The sequence below is a fragment of the Aulonocara stuartgranti genome (assembly GCF_965226115.1).
Source record: "Aulonocara stuartgranti genome assembly, chromosome: 13".
NCBI classification, from domain to species: Eukaryota; Metazoa; Chordata; class Actinopteri; order Cichliformes; family Cichlidae; genus Aulonocara; species Aulonocara stuartgranti.
In genome coordinates, this window is record NC_138949.1 from 14,345,864 (window position 1) to 14,368,969 (window position 23,106).

At 41.7% G+C, this 23,106-nt stretch overlaps 1 protein-coding gene across 2 annotated transcripts; it reads left to right on the plus strand.

The window, feature by feature from the left end:
* The first annotated feature begins 577 nt into the window (after positions 1–577).
* foxn2a (forkhead box N2a) lies at positions 578–22,660 on the plus strand. 2 transcript variants are annotated; one of them, XM_082557782.1, is made up of 6 exons: positions 578–871; positions 11,605–12,179; positions 14,511–14,635; positions 15,495–15,544; positions 16,175–16,243; positions 18,767–22,660. In XM_082557782.1, the coding sequence occupies exons 2-6, from the start codon at positions 11,619–11,621 to the stop codon at positions 19,189–19,191; spliced, it is 1,230 nt and encodes a 409-aa protein (XP_082413908.1). In that variant the 5' UTR covers positions 578–871; positions 11,605–11,618; the 3' UTR covers positions 19,192–22,660. The 2 variants fall into 2 exon arrangements, with proteins under 2 accessions (XP_082413908.1, XP_082413909.1); XM_082557783.1 differs by lacking the exon at positions 578–871 and adding an exon at positions 897–1,243.
* The last annotated feature ends 446 nt before the right edge of the window (positions 22,661–23,106 follow it).

The following is a 23,106-nucleotide window of genomic DNA, read 5'->3' on the forward strand; positions in this document are numbered from 1 at the left end:
CCGGGCTTCCTGAAGCACACTTTTGGCTGCTAAAGTACATAAGCACAGGCATGTACATAAGCACAGCAGCTTCGTGCAAATATGGACTTTTAACACATGCACAGAGGAACACTTTGATTCTGCACTGGAGAGAAGCACATAAAATGCTTATCTTTTTTCTTCTTCTTCCAAATTCTTTGCTTTGCTTTGTCTGTATACTCAAGCATTACCCAGCATGTGTGTGTTGTGTATCCACGGGTCACATTAGCTCCTTGTATCATCGTTTACTCTAGGAGGGGCCCCATTGAGGGTCCGCTATCGTCATGAAGCTGGGTGTGGTGACACATCCTCTCTCTCCGCCCCGAGGTGTTTGTGCAGCCTGAATAACGCGGCAGTGCTTGTGCGGGACCCGTCCGGTTTCATTTCGCTCCCACACTTTAACAAATTAATTATTAATCCCATTGCTGCTTCACTGTTAATGGCACATTTTAATTCAATAAATCTGGTTTTGAAAACTACATAGATATATAAATATATTTTAAAAATACTTCCTATAGATTACGTGCAGCTGGTGATAGAAGTGAAAGCACATTGCACGATAGAAAAAAAAAATTGGATGGCGTGCGCGTTCGCGGAGTTCCAGCGCTGCGGCAGTTGCCAGGGGAGATAGGAGGGGAGGAGTTTTGATTGGCTGAAGTGGACCTGTTGCCATGACGACGGCGAGGGGTTTGGTAGCGTTGCCGTGCGCTGTGTGATCTGCGCGCTGCGTGTATGGAGGAAGCAGCTGCTGATCTGATCTCTGACATTGTGTGTGAGACAGACAAGACATCTGAATAAACTGCGCGCAGACGTGTCTTTAAACGCACCGCACCGAGGCACGCCGTGCATGATTGTGAGTAGCCGATTGTTTTTAAGTGGGTTGTAATTAAATAAGTGTTCGGCAGGATCCGGGCTGTGTTTCGAACAAGCTAAAAGTAAATGTGGTCAAGTGACTTTGCTTAGAGCAGCCAGCCAGCATGGCAGATCAAGCGACAGCATGTGGCCAGCTAGCTAATGTTAACGTTACTTCTCTCTTCTCCGGGCTTATGTCTTGGAGAGCATAAAGGGATATTACTTATAACACCAAAGAGTGTTTTGAAACATTCAAACAGATCCCTTTCTGCTCTTCCAGTTAAAATGTAATGCTAATGCTAGGCGGTATATGTGCCTTCCCCTGACCTGTCGAGCGGCTGCTAACGCTGCTCTGCCTGACGGTTGTTTCTCGGTGAGTTAAAGCTAGTAACATTTAGTGAACTTAGTGAAAATACGGCTAATTAAAACGGAGACAAGTTCCTTCGTAACAAACCCCGTGTGTCGGGAAATGTTGTGCAATACTCCGCGTAATTGCTCGTAACTTTGTATTCCTCGTTGTGCGTCTGACTTGTGGTTGCTTGTATGTGTGTGAGTGTGAAGTGTTTTAAGTGCTGTGTGCCTGTTAGTAGCTCCGGAGCATATCAGTTTTCTGTGCTAACAGCACTTTCAGCGTATCCTTTCCACCGATTTTGAGTCTCATTGTGTCTTTGAACGTCTTTCGCCTGTTTTGTCAGTCTGTAGTAGGTAGAAAAATTGAGCGACTTATTACTCCTGATACTGTTCAGACACATCTTCCCTGATAGCTATAAATAGTTGAATATTTCATTATATATATATATATATATATCGACGGCACCAGAGGTTTGGAGGCTACACTGGCTAGCCACATGATGTAATGGATTATCACAAGATTGTCCCAGATACAGAGTGCTCTACAAACAATGTCAGACTGTAGGAAAAATATCTCTGCCTACTGCAGTTGGCTATAATTTATATTTTGCTGTTGAATAGACCTTTATATACTTTCATGTGTTGTTTCTGGTGTTTGTGTGTGATGTTTCCTACCTTGCTGCCTGTTAGCATTGCATTTACTGGACTGGACAAACCTCATCTAAAATTCATTATGTGCACTGAGGTTTTATTCGTATATTTGAAGGGGGGGAAATGTGATGGAGAGACAAGTAGACTGACATTGTTCCTTTCACTTTGCCTGACAGTTGTTAAAGCCCTGGTGATAAATAGAAGACAAAGACACCAGGAGCTTAAGGGACAGAAGAAGACAAAAAAGAAACAGATGTTGTCAGTCTGCCATTATTTTAATGCCAGAATCTTTGTGGTCATATTGTGGGGTCAAACCATCTGGTCTCTTTGTAAAACTGACATGTATCCACTCATGTATGTATTTGTGCAGAAGCCTCTGAAGGGTAAGCACTTTTGGATCCGAGAATAGACATTCATTACTATAAATAAGACCTGCTGTAACCCACTGATGTGGTTATTGCAATGTGAAATGGCTACATGTCTTCAGGGATCGAAAACACTGTCAGTACCTTTTGAATTATCTTTATATATGCACCATCACAAGGTTATTTGAGATGTTGGAATTGACACTATAGACAGGCTTTGTAAGAGGCAAAAGACAGGGGAAATGGGAAGGAGACTACTTAGTCTTATTTCTGCTCTTTTTGAATGGGTCTGCTAACAGTACGCTGTGTTTGAAAAGGTAACTGGTAGACTTACGAGTGAGATCGCCGTGAGATGACAATATGAAACTGAAATTTACAACTTGACTGCACGACGACTCGTTCATGACATTGTTTGGAATCTTTTGCTTGAACTTCCTGACGGTAAACTCTGTGGGTGTTTTGACAGCCTATGAAAGAGTCATTTAATGAAATAGTAACAAACGAAAAGATAGTCTAATTGATGCCCACATAGTCACATAGTTAAGGTATCAGGTCCATCTTTTGATTACACTAATAGCAGTTTTATTCACTTTTTTGGGTGCTGTTTTACACCAGCTGAGCACAATAGTAGACGCAGGGGTGTCAAATGTATCTCAAGCTCCACGCATACGCTCAAGAATTCCACACTTCATTTTCACAACTTGGTAACCACAGTGGTGTAAATGTCGCTCGAGTCTACTGTACTGATGGGAGAACAGGAAAGCACTCGTCAGAGGATGTATAACAATGAAGCAACGTCACTGAAAAGACCACCGCAGCACATTTTTTTGTTGACCGAGTTTCGCACGGCCAAATAAAATCTTACATCCATTATCCCAATGTGTTAAGTAGGGCTGCCACAAACGATTATTTTGATAGTCGACTAGTCACCGATTATTTTTGCGATTAGTCGACTAATCAGATCATCATCCATTGGACGTACAGCGTACAGCTTATTGCACCAGCAGCATCTGGTCTTATATAACTATCATTAGCTTACAGCTTGAAGTGTTTGTGCTAACTAAAAATAAAGACAAGATGGTAGTTTATTAATTTTTAATGAAATTTGCAGATTATTTCGGTGAAGTTTAATAAACTCCTTGCTTTCTAAAATATAACAGGACACCGGAGTATATTCTCCAGCGTCTCACACTTCTGACAATCAGCTGTCTGCTTGACAGTTTTAGCTGTGCAAAAACTATAACTTTAATCTCAGCCAAACCGATTTACTCAGGAACAAATAAAATACTAAAGAAAGCCAAACAATAACATTTTTAAGTTATCTAAGTGACTTATATATATGTTTAACCTGACTAGCGAAAGACGGCGGTGGGTTTGAAAACGATTTGCCGGGAGTCCGGTGTTCTCACGGCTCTAGTTAGCCTTGCCCCCGCCTAGCTAACGAGCTAGTGGGTAACAGACGTCTCCGAAAACGTCGGAGCGCTTTTGAAAATATGTGGTGTCTTGATAAACTGAGCAGATATTTGAGGTTTACACAGCTACATTCAAGCCTGAAAATATGTTAAACGTTTATTTTGTGCCCCAGAAAGAATAATAAGAGTAAAGTTAAAACTAACTAGCTGCCGCCATTGTTGACAGCTGCGCTATGAATTCTGGGACACAGCTTCTTCTTCTTCGGGGTTTAACGGCAGCTGGCATCCTTGTACATGCAGTGCTGCCATCTTCTGTTTCAGTCCGTTATTACACTCTTAAATCCTACTACCGGTACTCATTCCTGCGTCCTTTGTGATCTTACAAAGCTTCAAACGATGCGTCGACTATTAAATTAGTCGTCGACGATTTTAATAGTCGACATAATCGTGACTAGTCGACTAATCGTGGCAGCTCTAGTGTTAAGTATGACCGATTAAATGTAGTAATAAGGAGACGGCTTGGGCCTGTTGTGTCATGTGGCTGTTACCTTTTATCCAAACGAGTGACACAACACGCTCAGTTTAAAAGTGCTGCTGCTGCCATGTAATCGGTCTTATCACAGAGTTGTGTACTTTGACCTGGAGCTGATGAAAGATTGTGTCCTCTGAAAAATCCACCATGTTCTCTATAGATATGCGAGCGGCTGTGGTTTTTGAATTCATTACAAAAGCTGACCCACGCGGCAGCAACTTTTTTGGGGGGATTGCTTAACGCAGAGTAAAGCTGGTTTCTCACGGATTGGCTTAATAGATTTGTGCTCAGAGATTTGTGACCTACTGTTCTCTGCAATCCCTGTCATTACCAAGTACTTTGACTTTTTACTGAACATTTTAAATAGTTGGTGCTCGGGTGCTGTATTGGAAAAAGCTGAACAACTGATAACTGGCAGAATAAGGAAGTTTGGTTTCTTGAAGTGACTGTGTTACCACGATGCTGCTGTTGTGTGCATATTGCAAAGTTTAATCACATTTGAAAATAGAATATCTAAATTTTAGCATGTGTTCTGCATTTTTTGTTGTTGTTGATTGATTTAAAGCCTAAAGTAAGTCTCCAGTAGTTTCAAATTACTTCTTTGGACCTTTTTTTTTTCAACTTTAACTTGTTCAATTAAACAAATAATTACTTGAGATTAGCCACTAATCAGTGACCTTGAGATCTGGCTGTTGACAGTGGCCTGCCTGACTTTATGCTTCATGCATAAAGTCAGCTTGAGTGATCACTTAACCAGAGCCCCTGATTAGTCATAAAGGAGGGGCATCCCCAGGAGTATGCTGTGTGTTGTTGTTGTTTTGGGTCTGTCACATTCTTCTAATCAAACATAGGGGGCTAGCTCTGAAGTGAGTTGTAAATGTCAACACCTGAAAAGACATGTTTCCACTCACACGCCCACTCGCTCCTGTGGCCTTCCTGGTCATTATTTATTTTTTCTGTCCTATTTGGGTGATCAGCTTGTCTGCTCTTTGCGATGTTTCACATTATTTAGTCTCTCTTGAGAGTTCACCGTGCAGCTAAATGGCATCTATTTTTATGCCCTGAGCTTGGCACAGCTGTTTTACAAACTGGCGTCAGTGTTGTAATTAATGTCACAAGCTGGCAAAAAGACAAAACAGGTTGATTCTGCGTGATCTGAAAATCAGTTTTTCCCTCTTTAAGCGTCTGTTTAGACGTCGCATACTGGCAGCGGTTATCTCCTTCTCGCGGTGCCCCTCTGTCTACTCTACTTATTGTTTTACATCTCTTGATTGACTCTATGGTGAGTCGCCTCCCTCTACAGCCCCCCACCCCCTGACTGCTCCTTTGCCTGTCTCATTTCTGACTGTGTGGACTCGAGACACAGCCCATTAGGGCCCGCCTCACTGAAAGCAACAACTGATGTGGCTGTTTCCTTGATTGAGAGAAAGGAAGGGGTAAGGACGGCCGTGTCCTCTGTCACAGTGGCTCTTTGTCTCATTTACTTAGGCAGAAATAAAAAGATTTATTTAATTGATACGACAACAACAACACAGGCTTACCAGCTTGTCTGTAAATCCTCACTAAGTATCATATATCAGTGTCAGTTTAAGTGTCTCAGAATTTCTACAACTGTAGCTTAGGTGTTTGGACAAAGTCAAATGTAAATGTCAAACAGACTGACCGCCTTTAAATAAGAATTTTATACTGGGCCGTGTACTTTAAATGACTCAATCATAGAATAATTGATGAGCTTGTATTACTAGACCAAATCTTTGCTCTTTCAAAAAGCTGCATCTCAAAAAGTAAACGGCATTGGAATAACTAGATTTCTACTATGCCCTTTCACCATCAAGAATGTATATTCATTGTTTATAATAAACGGTAAATGATTACACTCGGTAGTTTCTCTGCTGCTGAAAAAAGCAAGTATTTTGTGACTTTTCACTGACCATTTTAAGTAGTTGGTATTCAGTGCTCTAATGGAAAAGGTTGAATAAGTGATGATTGGCAGAATAACGAGGTTGTTCAGCACTAATTAAGATGCAGTTATTATAATACTGCCTAATAACAATACTGAGTCGATAGTAAACAACTCTTGGTGACTATTGTTGCTGTTACCATATGGTTCATATTTATAATTTGATGTTAAACAGCAACACATGGAAAGCAGAATTTGTAAAGTCTGTAATGTATAAAGCAAGAGGTCAGCTTTTTAAGTGAAGGGTTCAAAACTTCTTATATATGGAGCGGGCAGAGCTCAGTAGCTGTGTGCTTATATTTGTTTGCCACGTGTGTGTGCTTTGGTCGATTAAGTCAAATGGGGAGATTCAGTAAATATTTTCATTCTGCTGGAGCTTCGTGGTTGACATGGATATCTATCATGGTTTTGTCAGAGCCCAATAATGTTTTATTTATTTATTTTGTAAAATCAGGAAAGAAGTCTTTCCTCATTTGAGTTCCCTGTGGGGCTTTTTTGGTGTTTTCTGCGTTTCATTTGCAAACACTGTTGTATTTTACTGCACATAGAAAGTTTTCTCATACTCAAGGACTGACCCTTGACAATTATAGAAACGTTCTAATTTCAGCCGTTTCCTACAAGACCGTGGAGCTGTGTTTGCAAGCATACAGCATGAAGTTGTTTTTTGTTGTTGTTGTTGTTTTTTTTGTTTTTTTTTTAATATTTGAGAGGAACTGAGGTTGTTGTGTGTGTCGGTATGCTGAACTTACAGGCACATGACTGGAAAGATAAGGTTTCAGTGTTGGCTAGGGACTGGCATGTACTTTGGAAGGCCTCACCTCTGTTGACAGTCAAAGTGCAGTCTTGAGCGTTTGACTCTGAAGTTGTTGGAGGAGGTTAGTGTCACTGACGAACATGAACCGAGCCATTGCCCGGCCTTTTGATCGCTTGTTTTTCCCTGAGTGATTTCATTAGTTGATACATTAGGTCCAGCCAGGGTGTTTGCCAGCTATCTGTAAGCTACACGAAGATGGAACTCCTAGATTGGCCGAGTAAATACTGTTGCTTCAATAGACGCTACCTTGTAGCCTCGTGCTGCTCGATTTCACTGTTTTTGTCGTATAGCGGGCCTAACTGTCTCTGTGTGAAGTCTGAATTTGTTGTCTGAAAATGAACTTCCTCAACAGGCAGGAGGTGTTTCCTTCCCTCCCGGTCCTCTGTTTGAAAGTGCGAGGTGAATACTGAGCACTTCGGAAACATGACTAGAGCAAAAACAACTGCTCCTTTGTGCGAGCAGAGTGTGGGGCCAGTTGTAATGCTTTGTGCAAGCTTTTTCATTTGCTTTCACCTCGGACGCTGAGGAGATCCGTTAAAGTCTTTGACAAGTTTTAGTCAGAAATGTATCGTTAGGGCGTGCTTTAATAGTAGCCTAATTTACCTTTCAAAGTAATAGATTCTTTATTTATTATGACACGGTTTAACCCCCACCCTTGTAAAATAAAAGAGCAGGCCACTTGGCTAACCCGCTCTGGAACAGCCTCTCTCTCTCTGCCTGCTTCTCCCACTCTAACTCAGTCCCCCCTCCTTTTGTTTCATTCACATTTTTAGAGCTCCAGCCAGACTGGGTAGTTGCCTAAATATCAGTTAGGGTTTCGAATAACAGCCATCACAATGGGGCTTTGCGGCACACCTTTGTGTATCTGTTGTAGAGGTGTAACTGGTTTGTGTCAACTGGTTTGTTTCTTTGGAATAGGGTGTGGTGTCAGCGTATGAACTCGAGGCTGTTATCTATACAGAGGTTGTTTTTCCTTTTTCTTTTTGTTTTGCAGAGGAGAATCATATGAAAGCAGTTTGCTTAAAAACAGATTTTTTGGGAGCATAATTTCTGTGTTATATGAAGTAGGCCTTAATAGCTTAGTCAGTAGTGCCGTGACATCCAGGTTGGCAGTGGCCTTTCTCGCCGCTCTTTGTCAGACAGGTTTGTGGAGAACAGCAGCAGACTGCTGCTCTCAGCATTTTCCGCCTGTATTGATCTCCCCCACATTAGCCCTCTCTTCATGCACAGACATGAGCACAATTGCTTCCCTTACAGCATTGGCTGCCGTGGCAACTGAGTCCTAATTGTGAGATTCGCTCCCAGAAAACATCTCAAAGCAGTATCTCTGTATTTTAATGCCACTATCATCTCCTTTAAATTCCCCTGTACATATCTGACATCTCAACGGTTTGATTTCCCACTTAAAGCTATCTCCATATGTCTTTGTGTATTTTTGAATGGGCTAAGTGCTTAACAGGATAAAAGAGCAATTTGAAAGGGGAGAAAAATGTGCCTTGGCACCTGCTGTTAGCCTGCCTGTTTGCACATGAATATGATGAGGCTGGCGGATCGCACGGCTATTTTAACTTGCAGATGAGCCATCAGGTCAGCGCCATTGCAGCTTTGGTGTATTTTCAAGGATGAGTAGCAGTCAACAGGCCAGTCTGGCTTATTAGCTCCCTCTCCCCTCTCTGCTCTTTACATACTACTATCCCATTATTCAGTGGATTCCCAGCCGCCTCTCTTTGATGCCTTTTCATAAGAGCAATGATAACTGCAATCATTGCAGCAGCAGTGGTAATTGACCAGCTGCAGTCATGGTAAAACACTTCCTGTGTTTGGCTGGATGCACGACAGCCCTCTCATCCGTCCACTGTGCCTCTGTTGATATTCAAATGGCAAGTCATCAGGAGGAGCTATTTAAAAGAGGATAAGCTCTCTTTGGCACCCAGAGGCCCAGCTGAGAGGTCAAGTTTGGGAAGAAGAACTGAGGTGAAGCTCTGTTGTGCTTTAATGTTAATCCCTGATCTGATACTTTAGCTATATTACATCTTCTTCATGTCTCTCTGACATAAAACAGAATCGGGCTATCAAGGGTTTACAACCAACTGTGGCATATAAGTGGCCACACCTTTTAGTCAAACGAGCTGACGTATCTTTTTTTTTTTTGCCACACCTTTGCTGACTTCTTCCCTCCTGTGACCTATATATTTATACTCACAAAAAAGGGCTTAGTTGTTGGTCAGCAGGCTGTTTTCCATTTAACTACATTTTAAAAAGACTGGGTTTCTTGTCATGAAATCCCCAAGTGTCCTTTCTATCACTCCTGCATAAGAACATACATAAATATTGAGAATCTGCTAAAAAATCTGCCCCAAATTGTTGCCGTTCACCTAATTTGTCTAAATGAACTAGATATTTGGCCCAAACATGGCTAAATGTATTTTAAGATGATATGTCCCAAAGAGCTTATCCTGAGAGAATAAAGTCAGTATAAACATAGTCTGTAATGCTTTTAGGAAGCATGAATAATATTTTCTTCTGAACATGTGCACTTGTCTCTCTGCTTCTTCATTTCTTTCTTGCTTGTTGACATATTTAATAACTTTGCTTTGCTGAGAGCTGTGATTCAGCCTAGATTGACGATGCCTTGCACAGCCTACCTTACTACCTCTAAGCCTCACTTGCCTCTCTCTCTGTCTTTCTCACAGGTCTAGGTCTCTCTGTCAAACCTTCTGTCACGCTCGGTCCTTTCAGAAAAGTCTTCTCCCTATTGTTATCTCTTTCTGGGTTGATGCTGCCTGACACTTTGCCTTTGGCCTGGAAAACTTATTGACTTGCTTCTTTTTTATCTGTAATTTAAATCGCAGACGTTTATGTGATGCACTAGAGCAATTCAGCTGCGCTGGAATATCCACTACCCGGGGAAAGAACTGAAATCCAGAATGCATGATAAATCTAAGACAATGTGCTGTTATAACAGGAGTATATACACATACACTGAAATGCACACTTTTATTGTGTAAGAGATCACAGACGTCTAGGCCTAGTTCCCCTCCTTGGCTCGAACACCTAGCCCTGCTCTCCTTGTGTCATTCCCCCCCCCCAAATGTCCACTTGGAAGGCTAGACTTTTCTTCTTTTGAGCCCCAAAAGAGAGGGTCACAGTCATGGCCAAAAGGAGAGAATTGGGGCCATAACCAGAATAGTATCCATCTGCTATAGGTTTATCCGCTTATTGAGAGTTTAAAGGTCATTTTGTAAATGCACTAATGCCTCTTTCCCCCCCTCCTGTCCACACTGACTGGGTTTGACAAACTGATTTGTGTGTATGTTTGTGTGCGCTCACACTCTCACTCCTGTCTTTGCCACTGTGCAAACACATGAGTTTGACCCAGTTCTTATCACAGAAATGAAAAGGCATGCCCATCCACCACCACGCTGCGACTTTACCTCTCTGACCGTCCAGTCTAATTCCCATCAAAGTCCAGATCCAGAACATCCTAGACCTTCCCAGAATCGGGACATGCTGTAGACCTCAGTAGAAGCATTTCTTTTCAGAGGCTTTCTTTTCAGTGATTTGAATGTGCCAGAGTCAGCTCAGGGTGGGTTAATTATTTTTCTTATGGATTCTTGCTTGTGGGATTTCTGCTCTTAATTGAAGGGATGGCAGGGTTGTCATGGTGACACCCAGGACATAAAGCTTGTTGTGAGCTGACACGCGGAGTGATCTCTTTGTGCTCTTGGCCTCAACAAGCAGTTCGATTCAACATTATTCACATAATAACAAATCACAATAAGTACTGCACACAAACTGCTGCTTGTATTTTATGGGGACAAAATTTATTTTCAGATAATGTGATGCTTAGTTTAAATTTCCAGTAATGTAGGTTTGTCTGTAGCCCAGATCATTTCTCACTCGAGCTTCAACTTAAACTGCGACAGGAACTCTGGTGTTTAAGATAAAAGGCCTCTTCAGAGCTCATGTTAAAAAGTATTGATAAGTGTACTCAGGTTCATTTTGTTAATGATAAAGTGCTCTGGCATTTCCCCGTGCTCCTAAATGACTGACAACTCTTAGGCTTGTAGCCTCTTTACACAACTTAATATGCCATGCGACAAATGCAGACTTGATCCTGGCTGAATGTATTTCGGTCCGTAAGAGCTATCCAATCTGTAAGATGGAGTCCTTGCACTTATTCCTGCAGTCGCTGGCTGGTTTCATGCTCATTTACACATAACGAGCAGCTGGGTCTTGTCTGAAACGAGGTAGGCGTTGAGGAGTGGAGCCTTAAGTCAGTTCACTTACTTGAGAGGATGTCCTCGAAGGTCCTCACGTGGAGTCGAGAGGAGGAGGAGGAGGGGGGCTGAGAGCCTCTTGGTCCTCGGCAGGGATGGAGGAGAGAGGCAGTGAGAGGGCCATGAATTGCAATAGAGGCCGACAGCAACAGGGGGTGTGCCCCCAGGGAAACTTAAGAAAACAAGGCCAACGCTTGGAAGAGCACATCCTTCCAAAATGTCACTTTGAGTTATTTCATACTGCAAACTTTGCTTTTAAATTACTTTGAAATCTTCCTTTTTTGATGGTAATTTTTTTTAAAAATGTACCTTTTTTGGTCTTGTCTTTGCTGCTTGATATTAACAACCTTCTTTTTTCTTTCTCTCCAGACCTCTTTGATTTAATGGGTCCAATTATTGGGATGTCACCAGATAAGAAAACGGAAATTCCGGGTATGCAAGAGGAGCGGGCAGGGCTCAGAGGTGTCTGCGGTGTAGGAACGCTGCCCGAGGCGGAGTGCGCGTCCAGTCCGCTGGCAACTAGCGTGGATCGTACCGGAGGCACCGAGGATGAGGAGCTCACTAACCTCAACTGGCTCCACGAGAACCTGCTTCAGAACTTTACTCTCGGGGGCCCCGAAGCTCAGACGAGCGGCAGCCCCCTCTTTGACATAGAAGGAGACTACGGGTCGAACCAGGGCCCGTCGTCCTCCTCATCTTCGTCACACAACAGAGGCAGGGAGAGGGATTCGATGAAGTCGAAACCACCTTTCTCATTTTCCCTGCTCATCTACATGGCCATCGAGCAGTCTCCCAGCAAGTCGTTGCCTGTCAAAGAAATCTACGGCTGGATACTCGAGCACTTCCCGTATTTCTCCAACGCTCCCACTGGCTGGAAGAACTCAGTTCGTCACAACTTGTCCCTGAACAAATGCTTCCGCAAGGTCGAAAGGAGCTTGGGAAAGGTAAGTCTCAAAGTGACTTCAAACTTTTATGCACGTCACTTAGATTTACAGTTATCCTTCTGTAGTTGTCAGCATGCATCTGTTTGATGATGTGACATTTACAGTTACAGTGGCTTTGTTTAGCACTGTTAGCAAACAGTGTGCTAGAGTGTGAAGCTGCCACATGGCTCATGTGACACACAGCTGCACAGAACTCTGACTCGGCTATGATAAGGGTGGAATCCAGTCAAGGTCAAAGATCCTCCTCCTCCAGAGGATATGCAAACACCGCACACCGAGATAGGACAATATCTTTAGAAACACGTCAAGGTAGTGCAGCTAGAGAGAAGCCTCCCACAATCTGAACCCACACTGCACAAAGGAAGCAAACGCGACCTTAAGTCCTGAAAGTGCACAAAGAACAATCTTTGTCTACCTGGTCCTGGCAGACATACACATCATTTATGGTAGCTTGTGTTTCTACAAGTAGTGGCGACAAATAACAAGGGGAAAAAAGAGAAGCTGGCCTACTCATGTTCACATGCTTGTAACAAAGGGAAGAACACATACTGCATATAGTGTGCACACATGTCTGTGAATTTGAAAAGTTAGTAAAGCTGTGAATTTACTCACTAACGGCTGTTATTACGGTTTAGTCTGAAAGGGTGTGTGTGTGTGTGTGTGTGTGTGTGTGTGTGTGTGTGTGTGTGTGTGTGTGTGTGTGTGTGTAAAAAGTGTGGAGAAGTAGATTCCTGGATTCTTCTGTGTAACGGTAAACAGTGGCGGTGGCACAATACCCTCTAAACACCCAAGAAGTCTGTGTATCATGAGATTTTAACATTGTGAGAGGATGTGGTTTGAAGCCCCATGTCATGGCTGTATCTGGCTAAAACCTGATATTTGCCCATCTAGGGTGGGAATGGCAGTTTGCACTCAGCGTGTAGCAATACAATGCAGTATAGTCCGCTTAGCATGCAGGTGCATAGCATGAGCCCTCCGTCTGCTGAGACACTAGCACCAGTTTCACATGACACTGGCTGGTGGTTTCCGTTGCTATGGAGACATTTCCTTCTTCCTGCATCAGAGCTGGTTGGTAATCTGAGTCAAGGTTATTCTCCTCGCTGTATTCTCCCAGACTGGGCAAGAATACGCCACCATCAGATAAAGTGACACACACATCACCAGCAGATACAATTATTCTTCACAGGGAGCTGTTGAGTAAAAATTTCCTCTCATTGTAAAAGCGTTTATATTGCAAAGTTTGGTATTTGCTATTTTTCACTGTGGGACTGTAATGAAATTTGAATCATTGCTGCGGTCACTATAGTCCCACCAGCTCTGACAGCGAAACATTTCAGGAATTCTCATCATTTTTTCAATATTGCCATTTGAGCGTGTTGTGTCTAAAAGGTGCTGTGAAGCTTATAATTGAAAAGTGATTTGGAAATGAAGTGCATTTCCACAGTGACTAATCTCTAAAAGGTTTGAGTCACACTTGACTTTTTTCCCCGATAAATGATGATCTTGTCATTTGTAGTTTTGTGCAATTACTCAGCTGTACAGATCACCCAAATTGATTTTCAAGTCCTCATTAAGTCTTTAAAGGTACCCTGTGGATTATTATCTCCACTAGTTGCGGGCCCTGTTTTGTTTACATCTTGCATGAGGATACACATACCAGCCACATGTGGGATACATGGCCACACTGTTCTGCAGCAAAGCGGTGAAAAGGATTGTGAGCTACCAAACAGAAATATGAACAAAGCTTCCATTAAAATAATGATTATGTAAAATTTGCTGAGGTGGGAATTGCATGCAAATTGTTTGTAAGGCTTCAGTGATTCAAAATTAAAATTGTGTTCATTACTTACAGTTTTAATTGAACTCATGTGATCAAATATTTAATCGTACAAAGTGACAAAGCATGTTATTGTTACTAAAGACCTAACTCACAAACGTTTATAGCATGTTTTCGCTCTGATTTTTATTTATTTATTTGGATTTTTTTTCTGAAAGCCAGACCGAACATACTGTATTTTTGGTGTTTCTTTCAGGATAATGTTCTGCCTGCTGCTTTTCTTTTGTCAGTTTTGTTCTCTTGCGTTGAACCAAATAAATGACGTAACAGCTTTTGCTTAGTTCATGGGGACTGGGAATGTTTGGGCAACAGGATAAGACGCCATCGTTAAATCCTCTGAAAAGAAGATCATATGACAGGGTTTTTATTGTTTAACATCAACAGATCACCTCCCCCCTGACCTCTGCTCACAGTTTCTTATGTGGACTTTCTGGCAGCTTCATTACTTTGTAACAGGGGTTTAGAGATTTGACTGTCCCTGCTTTGTCCTACAGGCCAATGGAAAAGGGTCGCTCTGGTGTGTTGACCCTGAGTACCGCCCCAACCTAATTCAAGCTCTTAAGAAGCAGCACTTCCCAGCCGCACATGCCTTCTGCACACCACCCGCCTCCCCACCCAGGTGAGCGGTCATCACTTTAATCATTCAATTCAATTTGTTGCTTATGATGGTCAAGGGAATTATTATGTCTCAAATATATTTTGCAGGGATTTGTTTTGGACATAAAAGGAAATACCTGAACTTTATTTAGAGCAGGCTTGTATTAGCGATTGGCTTTCAGTATGATTAAAAAAAGTGAACTTGGTCACATACCAACTCCAATATGCTTCCATTAGCTCCTTTAGACTTACAGCAATACACTTAGTGTACCATGGTGAGTGATGACTCACCCGTGACAGGTAGGAGCACAACAGTTTGAAACTCTCTGTTGTTAGTTTAACAACAAGAAGAGCATTATTCTCCTCACACTCGTATGTATATCAAACCAGCTCCTCCCTATGGTCACAATGCCACAGCTTTGCTAAATGTAACTAACACATAAGACGAGCAATTGAACCGTAAACATAATGGGGAAAAACTGAGAACAATTCATTTAGACAGAAACATGATAATGCCCAGAAGCTTCTGCAAACCCAGAACTTCCCCAATACTCACGCTTCTGGGAAGCTACAGTACAAACACTTCATGTAACAGTTTCATATACACCACCATAGCATTTTAGTAGACAGAACCCATATCTTCTGCTTTCATTGTGAAACATGGAGGTGGAGGTATACCATAAGGAGCAGCCTTGATTTCTTTCTCCTGACTTTAAAATCCCTTTTTTTTAAGCTGAGGAAATATTTTATCTTAACAGGTTTGTAGTCATTTGTAATTATTTGATAACTAATTCTTAATAAAAACACAGTTTTGAAAGGGCAGAATTTGGCTCTTCAAACGTATCATCTGACTCTTGGTGTCCTTTGTTTACTTTCTGCAGTGCCTCCTCACCCCCTCGTCATCTCTTTCTACAAGGTTGCTCATTTAAAGGTGAGAGAAAAGCAAATTGATCAAAGTTTTCGTATTTGTAAGCTGTTTGCCCAGCAATGTGCAGATGTGTAGTGCAGTTTTGTTAGCGTGTGTTTGTGCACTGTTTTGATTATGTTGCCTTTGCACATTTCAGTCCCAGAACATTCAGCATCACTGTGCTTTTATGCTCAGCTCTTGGTTTGATTTGTTGCTTTCAAGTCATTGATGCCTCACGTTGACCATAATGTTGACAGCTCCCGTCGATGTCTCTTCCCCCCCCCCCCCTTGCCTCTTGGATTTGTAACCTTGACGACAAGCAGAGGTTCTGCTGGTGCTCAGTATCGAGCACTCAGTCTCACTGTAATCATTAATAATTTAGAGCCCTAGAAGTGAGCTGTGAGGCTTTCAGACACTTTGTCAGATCTCATGAGATCAGATGCATTCTGAAAATCATGGGCTTATATTTACTCTGATTTGTTTTTGCGAGTCCTCTGCATATCCCGTGCGTTCTGTAAGCACTGATTGGATCGCCGAGTGTATAGCTTAAAAATAATGGAGCCCAGTCGGTCAAGCCAGTCCTAGTAGGGATGTCATGCTACCATGCTTTCACACCGTAGGACTGACCATCGTGCATGTTCTCTCCTCTTCCAGAGTCTGACATTGATGCTGCCACTGCCATGATGCTCTTAAACTCTGCCCCTGGGCACCACGTTGACCCATGTAAGACAACCTACAAGTAGCCATACTTTCACCTCTTCTTTTAGCTTTGTGTCCAACCCCTGACATACCACCCGTCATTGCTTAAATTTTCTTTGATGTTGTGTGTGTTCAATTCTGATGTACACAGCTGCAAGAAGAAGTTTGAATGTCTTTGAATCATCAGAATATCTGCTTTGTCTAATGATAGACAATGTGTTTTTTTTTTTTATCTTCATCTAAGCTGCAGTAATAGACAGACAAAATCTCACCAAACTAAAACCACACAAATAGTTGTAGTTCACACTTTACACACTTAGTAATGAAAAATTAGCAATGAAGCAAAATGGATTCATCCGTATCTCCAAGATGTCTTGATTGAAGGGCCCTCTTTAGGTCATGTCAGTGTGTTTCAGATGGGCTAAAGTTAGGAATCAAAAGGTAAAAACATTTGTATATAAAGAAAAGGTAGATGAAGAATAAGGGTTTTTGTTAAATTTTAAAAGGGCTTTCTGTAAAAATAAGTTCTGAGAAGTGATTTAAAATTGGATATACTGATTTTGGTAAGTTCCTCTGGTAAATAGTTCAACACTCTGAGAGGAAATCAGAAAATGACGCAGGCTATAGGGCGGGTTAGGAGGCTCTGACCTGAAGAGCATAACCAGCAGCTTGGTTCATAAAGTCTGTTGAAATCTGATGTAGGTAGGAGCAAGCCTGGGTAAGGCTTTAAAAGTAATGAATACGTTTTTAAAATCAATTCAGTATCTAACAGGAAGCCAGTGCAGTGTAGCCAGGATAGGAGTGATGTAGTCTGGTCTCTTTGATTTTGTTAAGAATCTGGCAGCTGAATTTTGAACAAGCTGGGGGCGGGAGATGAACCTTTGGCTGAGACCCGAGTTGAGGGAATTACAGTAGTCTAAACATGATGAGATGGTGGCATGGATGACTTTTTCAAAGGCCGCTTGAGATGGAAACAAAAATATGTGTAAACTTTTGTAAAGTTTCTTAATTGTAGAAAGCAGGATTTTGGTGATTTGTGAGTCAAAAGAAAACTTGCATTAGAACCAGGTTTTGAGTGGAATTCTTGAAGTTGTAGGGCAGATTTAAGTCGCTTTAATTCAAACTTTATATTTAAATAGCACCAAATCACAATGGTCATTTCAAGGCTCTTTATATTGTAAGGTAAAGATCCTGCAATATTAAGAGAGCAGAGGGCACTAAGAAAGAGGGCCAGTGTTGAATAATTCAGAATGATTAAATGCAATAGTGGTGTACAAATGGGAAGTGAAGAAGAAACACATGGGAATCATGGGAAGCCCCCAGCTGCCCGGTTCTATTGCAGCATAACTATAGGTGGGCTAGGGTCACCTGATCCAACCCGAACTATAAGTTTTTAAAAAAAAAGAGAAAGTTTCAAGCCTGATCCTAAAAGTAGAGATGGTGTCTGTCTCCCAAACTGTCATAGGCTCTTTAGAAACTATAGCAAACGCAAGCAAGTCAGCAGTCTGAGAGCAAAGTGCTCTGTTAGGATCGTAAGGTACTAAGACGTCATTAAGATATAATCAGGTCTGATTATTCAAGATTTTAGATGTGAGTAGAAGGCTTTTAAATTAAATTCTGGATTTTACAGGTAATGACAGGGAACATAGTTCCTGTATTGTGACATCTATGATTTAACGTCAGAGAGACTTCTTAAGATTTGAGATTGTATTTATGTTGATACTTAGTAGAACAAACAACTGTGTATTATCTACATACATGACGGGGAAAACGCTTTATTTATGGATTACCTGACCCAATGGAAGCATGTAGATGGGGAATAAAAAAGGATCAAGAACAGACCCAGGGGAGGTGGGCTGAGGATGAGAATTCTTCCATTACAACAGAAAAAGGATCTGTTTAATAAATAGGAGTGAAACCTGGACATTACAGACTTCAACATACAACTGTTTGTGTTATTAGTTCATTGTTTGTCTATAACAAACAATGAACAAACTCAACTGAACCTCTAGCTCAGGCTTTTTTTTTTTCTTTAAAATGTATAGCAAGACAGCTTTAGGAAGTGATTTTAGTGCTTGATCTTTCAACAGGGCAAAAAATACCATAACAAATAATTTCATGTATTTGTTAAGGTGTATTTATTGAAATCACAGTTAATTTTAAAATCTCTCGTTTAGATTTTGATTTATTTTCTCAATGCAAAGTTTATATTTCCTCTTGCAAAGGTTCCCACAGAATCATTAAATGTTTACTTTTTCTAAGTTTCTACGTCTTTTACGTCCCCCCCCACGAGTTTTAATTCTGCTTTCACATTCATGCAGCAAGCTATTTTAAAACTACGTTTTCACTGCTGGTCCTAGACAAATCTTAGTTCTGCTTTAAACTTGTAAACAAAACAAGTTAAAGCCCCCGAGTGTCTTAATGATGGTGTCACTTTTTTTTTTTTTTCTTTCAGAAATCTTATTTCAAACCAGTCATTTATCTCTCTGTAACAAGACATCCTCATGCACTGAACGGTCACTTATCAGGCTTTCATCCTCTCCTCAGGCAATTCTGACAGCCCTCTGGACCTCTCTCGGCCCGACTCTGTCTTGGTGAGCAGCGATCCAAAACAGGACCACAACTACAGCAGCGCAGCCCTGCAACGCTGCTCCTCTCGCTCCTCCTCATCTTCTCTTTCCTCCCTGGACGAAGGCGGCTGCGAACGTAGGCAGTCTCGCCGCGCCGGCAGCGAGGGTTTCCACAGCGACGAGGACTCCGACCTCTGGGACGAGAGGGGCGTTCACCAGACTTCTCGCCGTCCGCTCGCCGTCAAGTGGCCCCTTAGCAAGAGGGCGCGACGTGAAGTCAAGCCAGAGCTGGACGAGGAGCTGAAGGAAGCCGCCGGCTCCTTGCTGCACCTCGCCGGTATACGCAGCTGCACGGAGGGCTCCAAACGCACTGTCAAGAGCACAAAACTTAGCAGGAAATGAATTTTCTTTTACCCCCATAAGACCCTGGACCCAGTGAAACCCTAACCTCTGACCCCCTGTGTCCCAGTGTGCCTCCTTCTCCTAATCTGATCGTTCACTGGCCATTTTGAGCCTTTTTTCTTTTCCTTTTTTTTTTGGTTTGTTTGTTTGGGAGTATCTCTGTCCAACAAAACAAATGGCAATAGTATCGTTCACACAGGAGAACAAAGCCATATACATTAACTCGGGGGTAACTTTTGAGGGTGGGTGTTTGGGCTTATGGAGAACCATCAAGATACCTATCCAAAACGACCTGCCTGCTTTCTGTTGGATTAGAGGACTGTGATTCAAGAAGTTTCCTCTCAAAGACAAAAAGTGACACAAGAAGAAAAAAATAAATAAAACAAAAAAAAAAGCTGAAAGCTGGTTTTATAACTCAAAGCGTTGCATGCTTCCTCTTCAAACCCGTATCCTCTTCCAAGTGAATCTATTTATGAAGCGAACGAGTGCATGTTTGTAACAGATGAAATCTAACCTCCTGGTGTTGACATTTTCTCCTTTTATTTTTCCTTTTTTGTTGGTTTTGTGCTAAAGGAAAAATCAATTACCACTGTTTGGAAAGGAGTTCCTGCTCTTGTAGAAGAAAAAAGAAAGAGATGCAATAATTAATCCTCAACCTTAACTTTCTGACATTATTCCATGGTGGCATATATCAGTCAAGTATGCTAGTTAAACTTTACAATTAAGCGAATGAACGGAGTAGTATTATGATCTTGTTATGCGATAAACTTACTACACGCGAGCCGCGTCTCGTTTTCAGGATTAGCAAAATGTGGATATAGTATTACTCTGCCACTGCCAAATTGAGTTGCAAAGTTAGCTAGGACTTTGCTTGATTTTGCGCGGCCATTGCAGCACAGCTGTTTTCTTTCGGTTTGTGTTTGTTCGTTTGTTTTCTTCCCAATCCACTGTTAATGGGACATCTTTTCTCATGTTTGGCGACAACCTATGCAAAGGGTACATCTGCCTTGTTTTGCCAGGTGTTCGCTGCGTGTTCATAGGTTATCCTCCATAAATTTTCTTTTTTGTGTGCACATACACATGTGCGTATCACAGTGCATGCTGACATCAGCTGGACCCTTGGATGACAGTCACGAGAAAGAGTTTAAAAATTTTTTTAATCCTTCTACTGACAAATACAATGAATATAATGTACTATCGTAATGACACATCTCCCTGCTACTGCTGTACTGTAAGAGCTGCTCGGTGCTCTGCTTGCTTTTGGGCTTTCTGAATGCAGAGTTGGCTAATAGTGAGGCGAGGGGGAAAACGGAGCGGATGGTAAATGACCGCCACGTCTCACGCCAATATTTGGATTTGCAGTTTGATTATATCTCTGGCCTTGTTTATGATACCTTGTACTTTAGATAATTACTAAGTTATACAGGTAATTTTGAGTTGGCTGATCTTGTGGCCAAGTTAATTCACATCTTGAAGGAAGGTGTGTGTGTGTGTTTTTTGTTTTGGGGTTTTTTTCTGTTCTGAGACCCACAGCATAGAGCATCCAAATGTAAATAACAAGAAGGGGGACAGTATAGTCACAAAGAAGTCAACTCTGTACACGCAGTTGCTCGCAGGCGAGATGCTGAAGACGCTTGTTTGTGCTCTGTGCTGTGCCCTCGGTTTTGGCTGGCTGCTAGTTTTTCGTCCTTGCTCTTCCTCCTAGAACAAAATAAGGAAGTGCACGTTCTCTTCTCAAGCTGTGAAATGGAGTGTTTATTGTCAGTTGATTGCACGCGGTTCTCTGAGGGGAAGTTGCGAGCCACTTGCATAGAAGGCCACAGTTTTCTGTTTTTTAAAAAACAAACAAACAAAAAAACCCAAATAGAAGCAGCGTACAGTCAACAGTAGCATAGATGAGTGATAGGATAACAAGCTGGAAAATGTATTCCCCCCACTGTACTGGATCACATGGTGTGACTGGTAGTATAGCGTGCATGGTCGGTGCCAAACATTTTGTCGTGCCACTGATGCAGAACTGCAAACTGGCTGCTTTGTTTTTTTTTTTGTTAATATCTATAAACCCCTCCTACTGCCACACTGTAATTGTGATCTGGAGTTTTTGAATCAGGAAACGGGCGATGACTCTGGTCAGTACGGTGACATAACCAATCTTTTGGTTTACATTTGTCGCTATTGAGTGGGAACTGCTCTTTGCAGACTAAGCCGCAGTTCTCAGCTGATAACCGAGTGCATACACTGGTCTTGTTTAGCTGTGGAAAAAAAAAAAAAAAAGAACAAATTGTTGTTCATTAATCATCACCTTATTTATGACTTTAATTTATGGGACTTTTTCCCCCGAACGCATCAGACACTGGTTATTTAAAATAAATGACTAGGCACAGTAATTTTTTTCCCTTCATTCTGTGAACTTCCTTTAATAAGTATTTTTGTTTTTCTCCTTGTTTATTTTCAGCAACACACCTTCCTCCCCCTCCCCCCCCCCCCCCCCCTTTTTTTTCTGTCTTGTTACAGTGATTAAGTATTTTGCCAATGTCTGTTGTCTTTAGAGCGGGTGTGTTTTCAATTTAACCATGACTGCCAGGTTTTCTTGATGTTTTTGTTTTGCTTTTTGTTAGGTTGGATAGAAAACAGTTAATTAACATTGATCCTGAAACCTTTTTCTGTTGCCAAATCGATGTACAGCTGGGGTGTAGATAAATTTAAGATTAATGCACCCAATTCCCCCCCCCCCCACACACACACACACACACCACCCCATGCGCACCCCAAGTTCTTCTGGGCTCATTTAATCATATGGTTTTGTTTAGGTATTATGACTTAAGTAGTCAAAGAAACTGGAGATTAGCTGTAAGACTCTTTTATAAAAGTACTGCCAACCCATAACTCATGCTTCCAGGTTTTGTTATTGAATGTTTTTGAATATCACTGTAAAACTGGATCTGAGTTACTCAGTCTTCAAGCAGCTGCTGTGTAGTTTTCAGACCTACTCTTGAGTGTCGGGACAGCCGCAGAGAAGTTTTGGAGAGGCTAAAAAAAATCAGCCTCATCCTTTCTGTAGCACTTGAGAAATAAAAGAAATGTTTGTCTCAAGGTGACACCGAGCCAGTCGAGTCGATCTGTGGGTGAGCTACCAAAACATTTCTGGGTCCCAGGACTTGCACAATTCCAAACCCAGTTCCCTTATTGCTCAACAGCTGTTATAAAATATTAATTATGTGATTCTGTTGCATTTCCTAATTTCTTATGGGTGTGCTGAGCATTTTTTTTTCTTGCATTTGACAAAGCTGCCAACCCAGTATGAGTTTGTGTCAGTTGTCTGCCATGTCCATTGGACCGACACACCTTTTTGGTTTTTGTATGCTAACCTCTGTTGATAAAATGTTTATAAGATTTATTTTCGCCAAAGATATGCAATTGCATTATATATGGTATTACAAAAATATTAATAAAAACCTGTTCTTGTTTATTGCCGTGTGCATCTTTTGGTTTCTTTGTGGAAAATGGGGCTTGACTTGAGTGGGTTTTTTTGGTTGATTTTTTTTTTTTTCTTTTTTTCCTTCTTTCTTTTTTTGTCTGTAAGAATTTTTTGGATCGATCTTGTCACCTGCTGCGAAAGCCACAAGATCAGCGATCCTTGACTCTGTGGTTCTCGGTTTTCACATAACAGTGCTACAGCTGGGAGATATTTCCCACCAAGTCCAGCAGTTTCTTTTGACTGCGCAGGCTTTGCTCAGCACTAAGTGTGGCAGCACCATGACACTTTCCCTTTCTGTCTTCTCCTTCATGTTTTTTTTTTCTTTTTTCTTTTTTTAAATGGCCGGCTGCCAGAAGTGCACCTCGCATTAATGTAAATTCCAGGGCTGCGCCAGTGATGGATGCATCATCAGATGTGCTAACGACACTCTTTGCTGT

Excerpts from the sequence above, each read along its gene's own strand:
- foxn2a (XM_082557782.1), top strand. The coding sequence starts at position 11,619 with ATGGGTCCAATTATTGGGATGTCACCAGATAAGAAAACGGAAATTCCG. Across the intron at positions 15,545-16,174 it reads ACAAGGTTGCTCATTTAAAG|AGTCTGACATTGATGCTGCC; the intron begins GTGAGAGAAAAG and ends CTCCTCTTCCAG. Across the intron at positions 16,244-18,766 it reads TGGGCACCACGTTGACCCAT|GCAATTCTGACAGCCCTCTG; the intron begins GTAAGACAACCT and ends TCCTCTCCTCAG.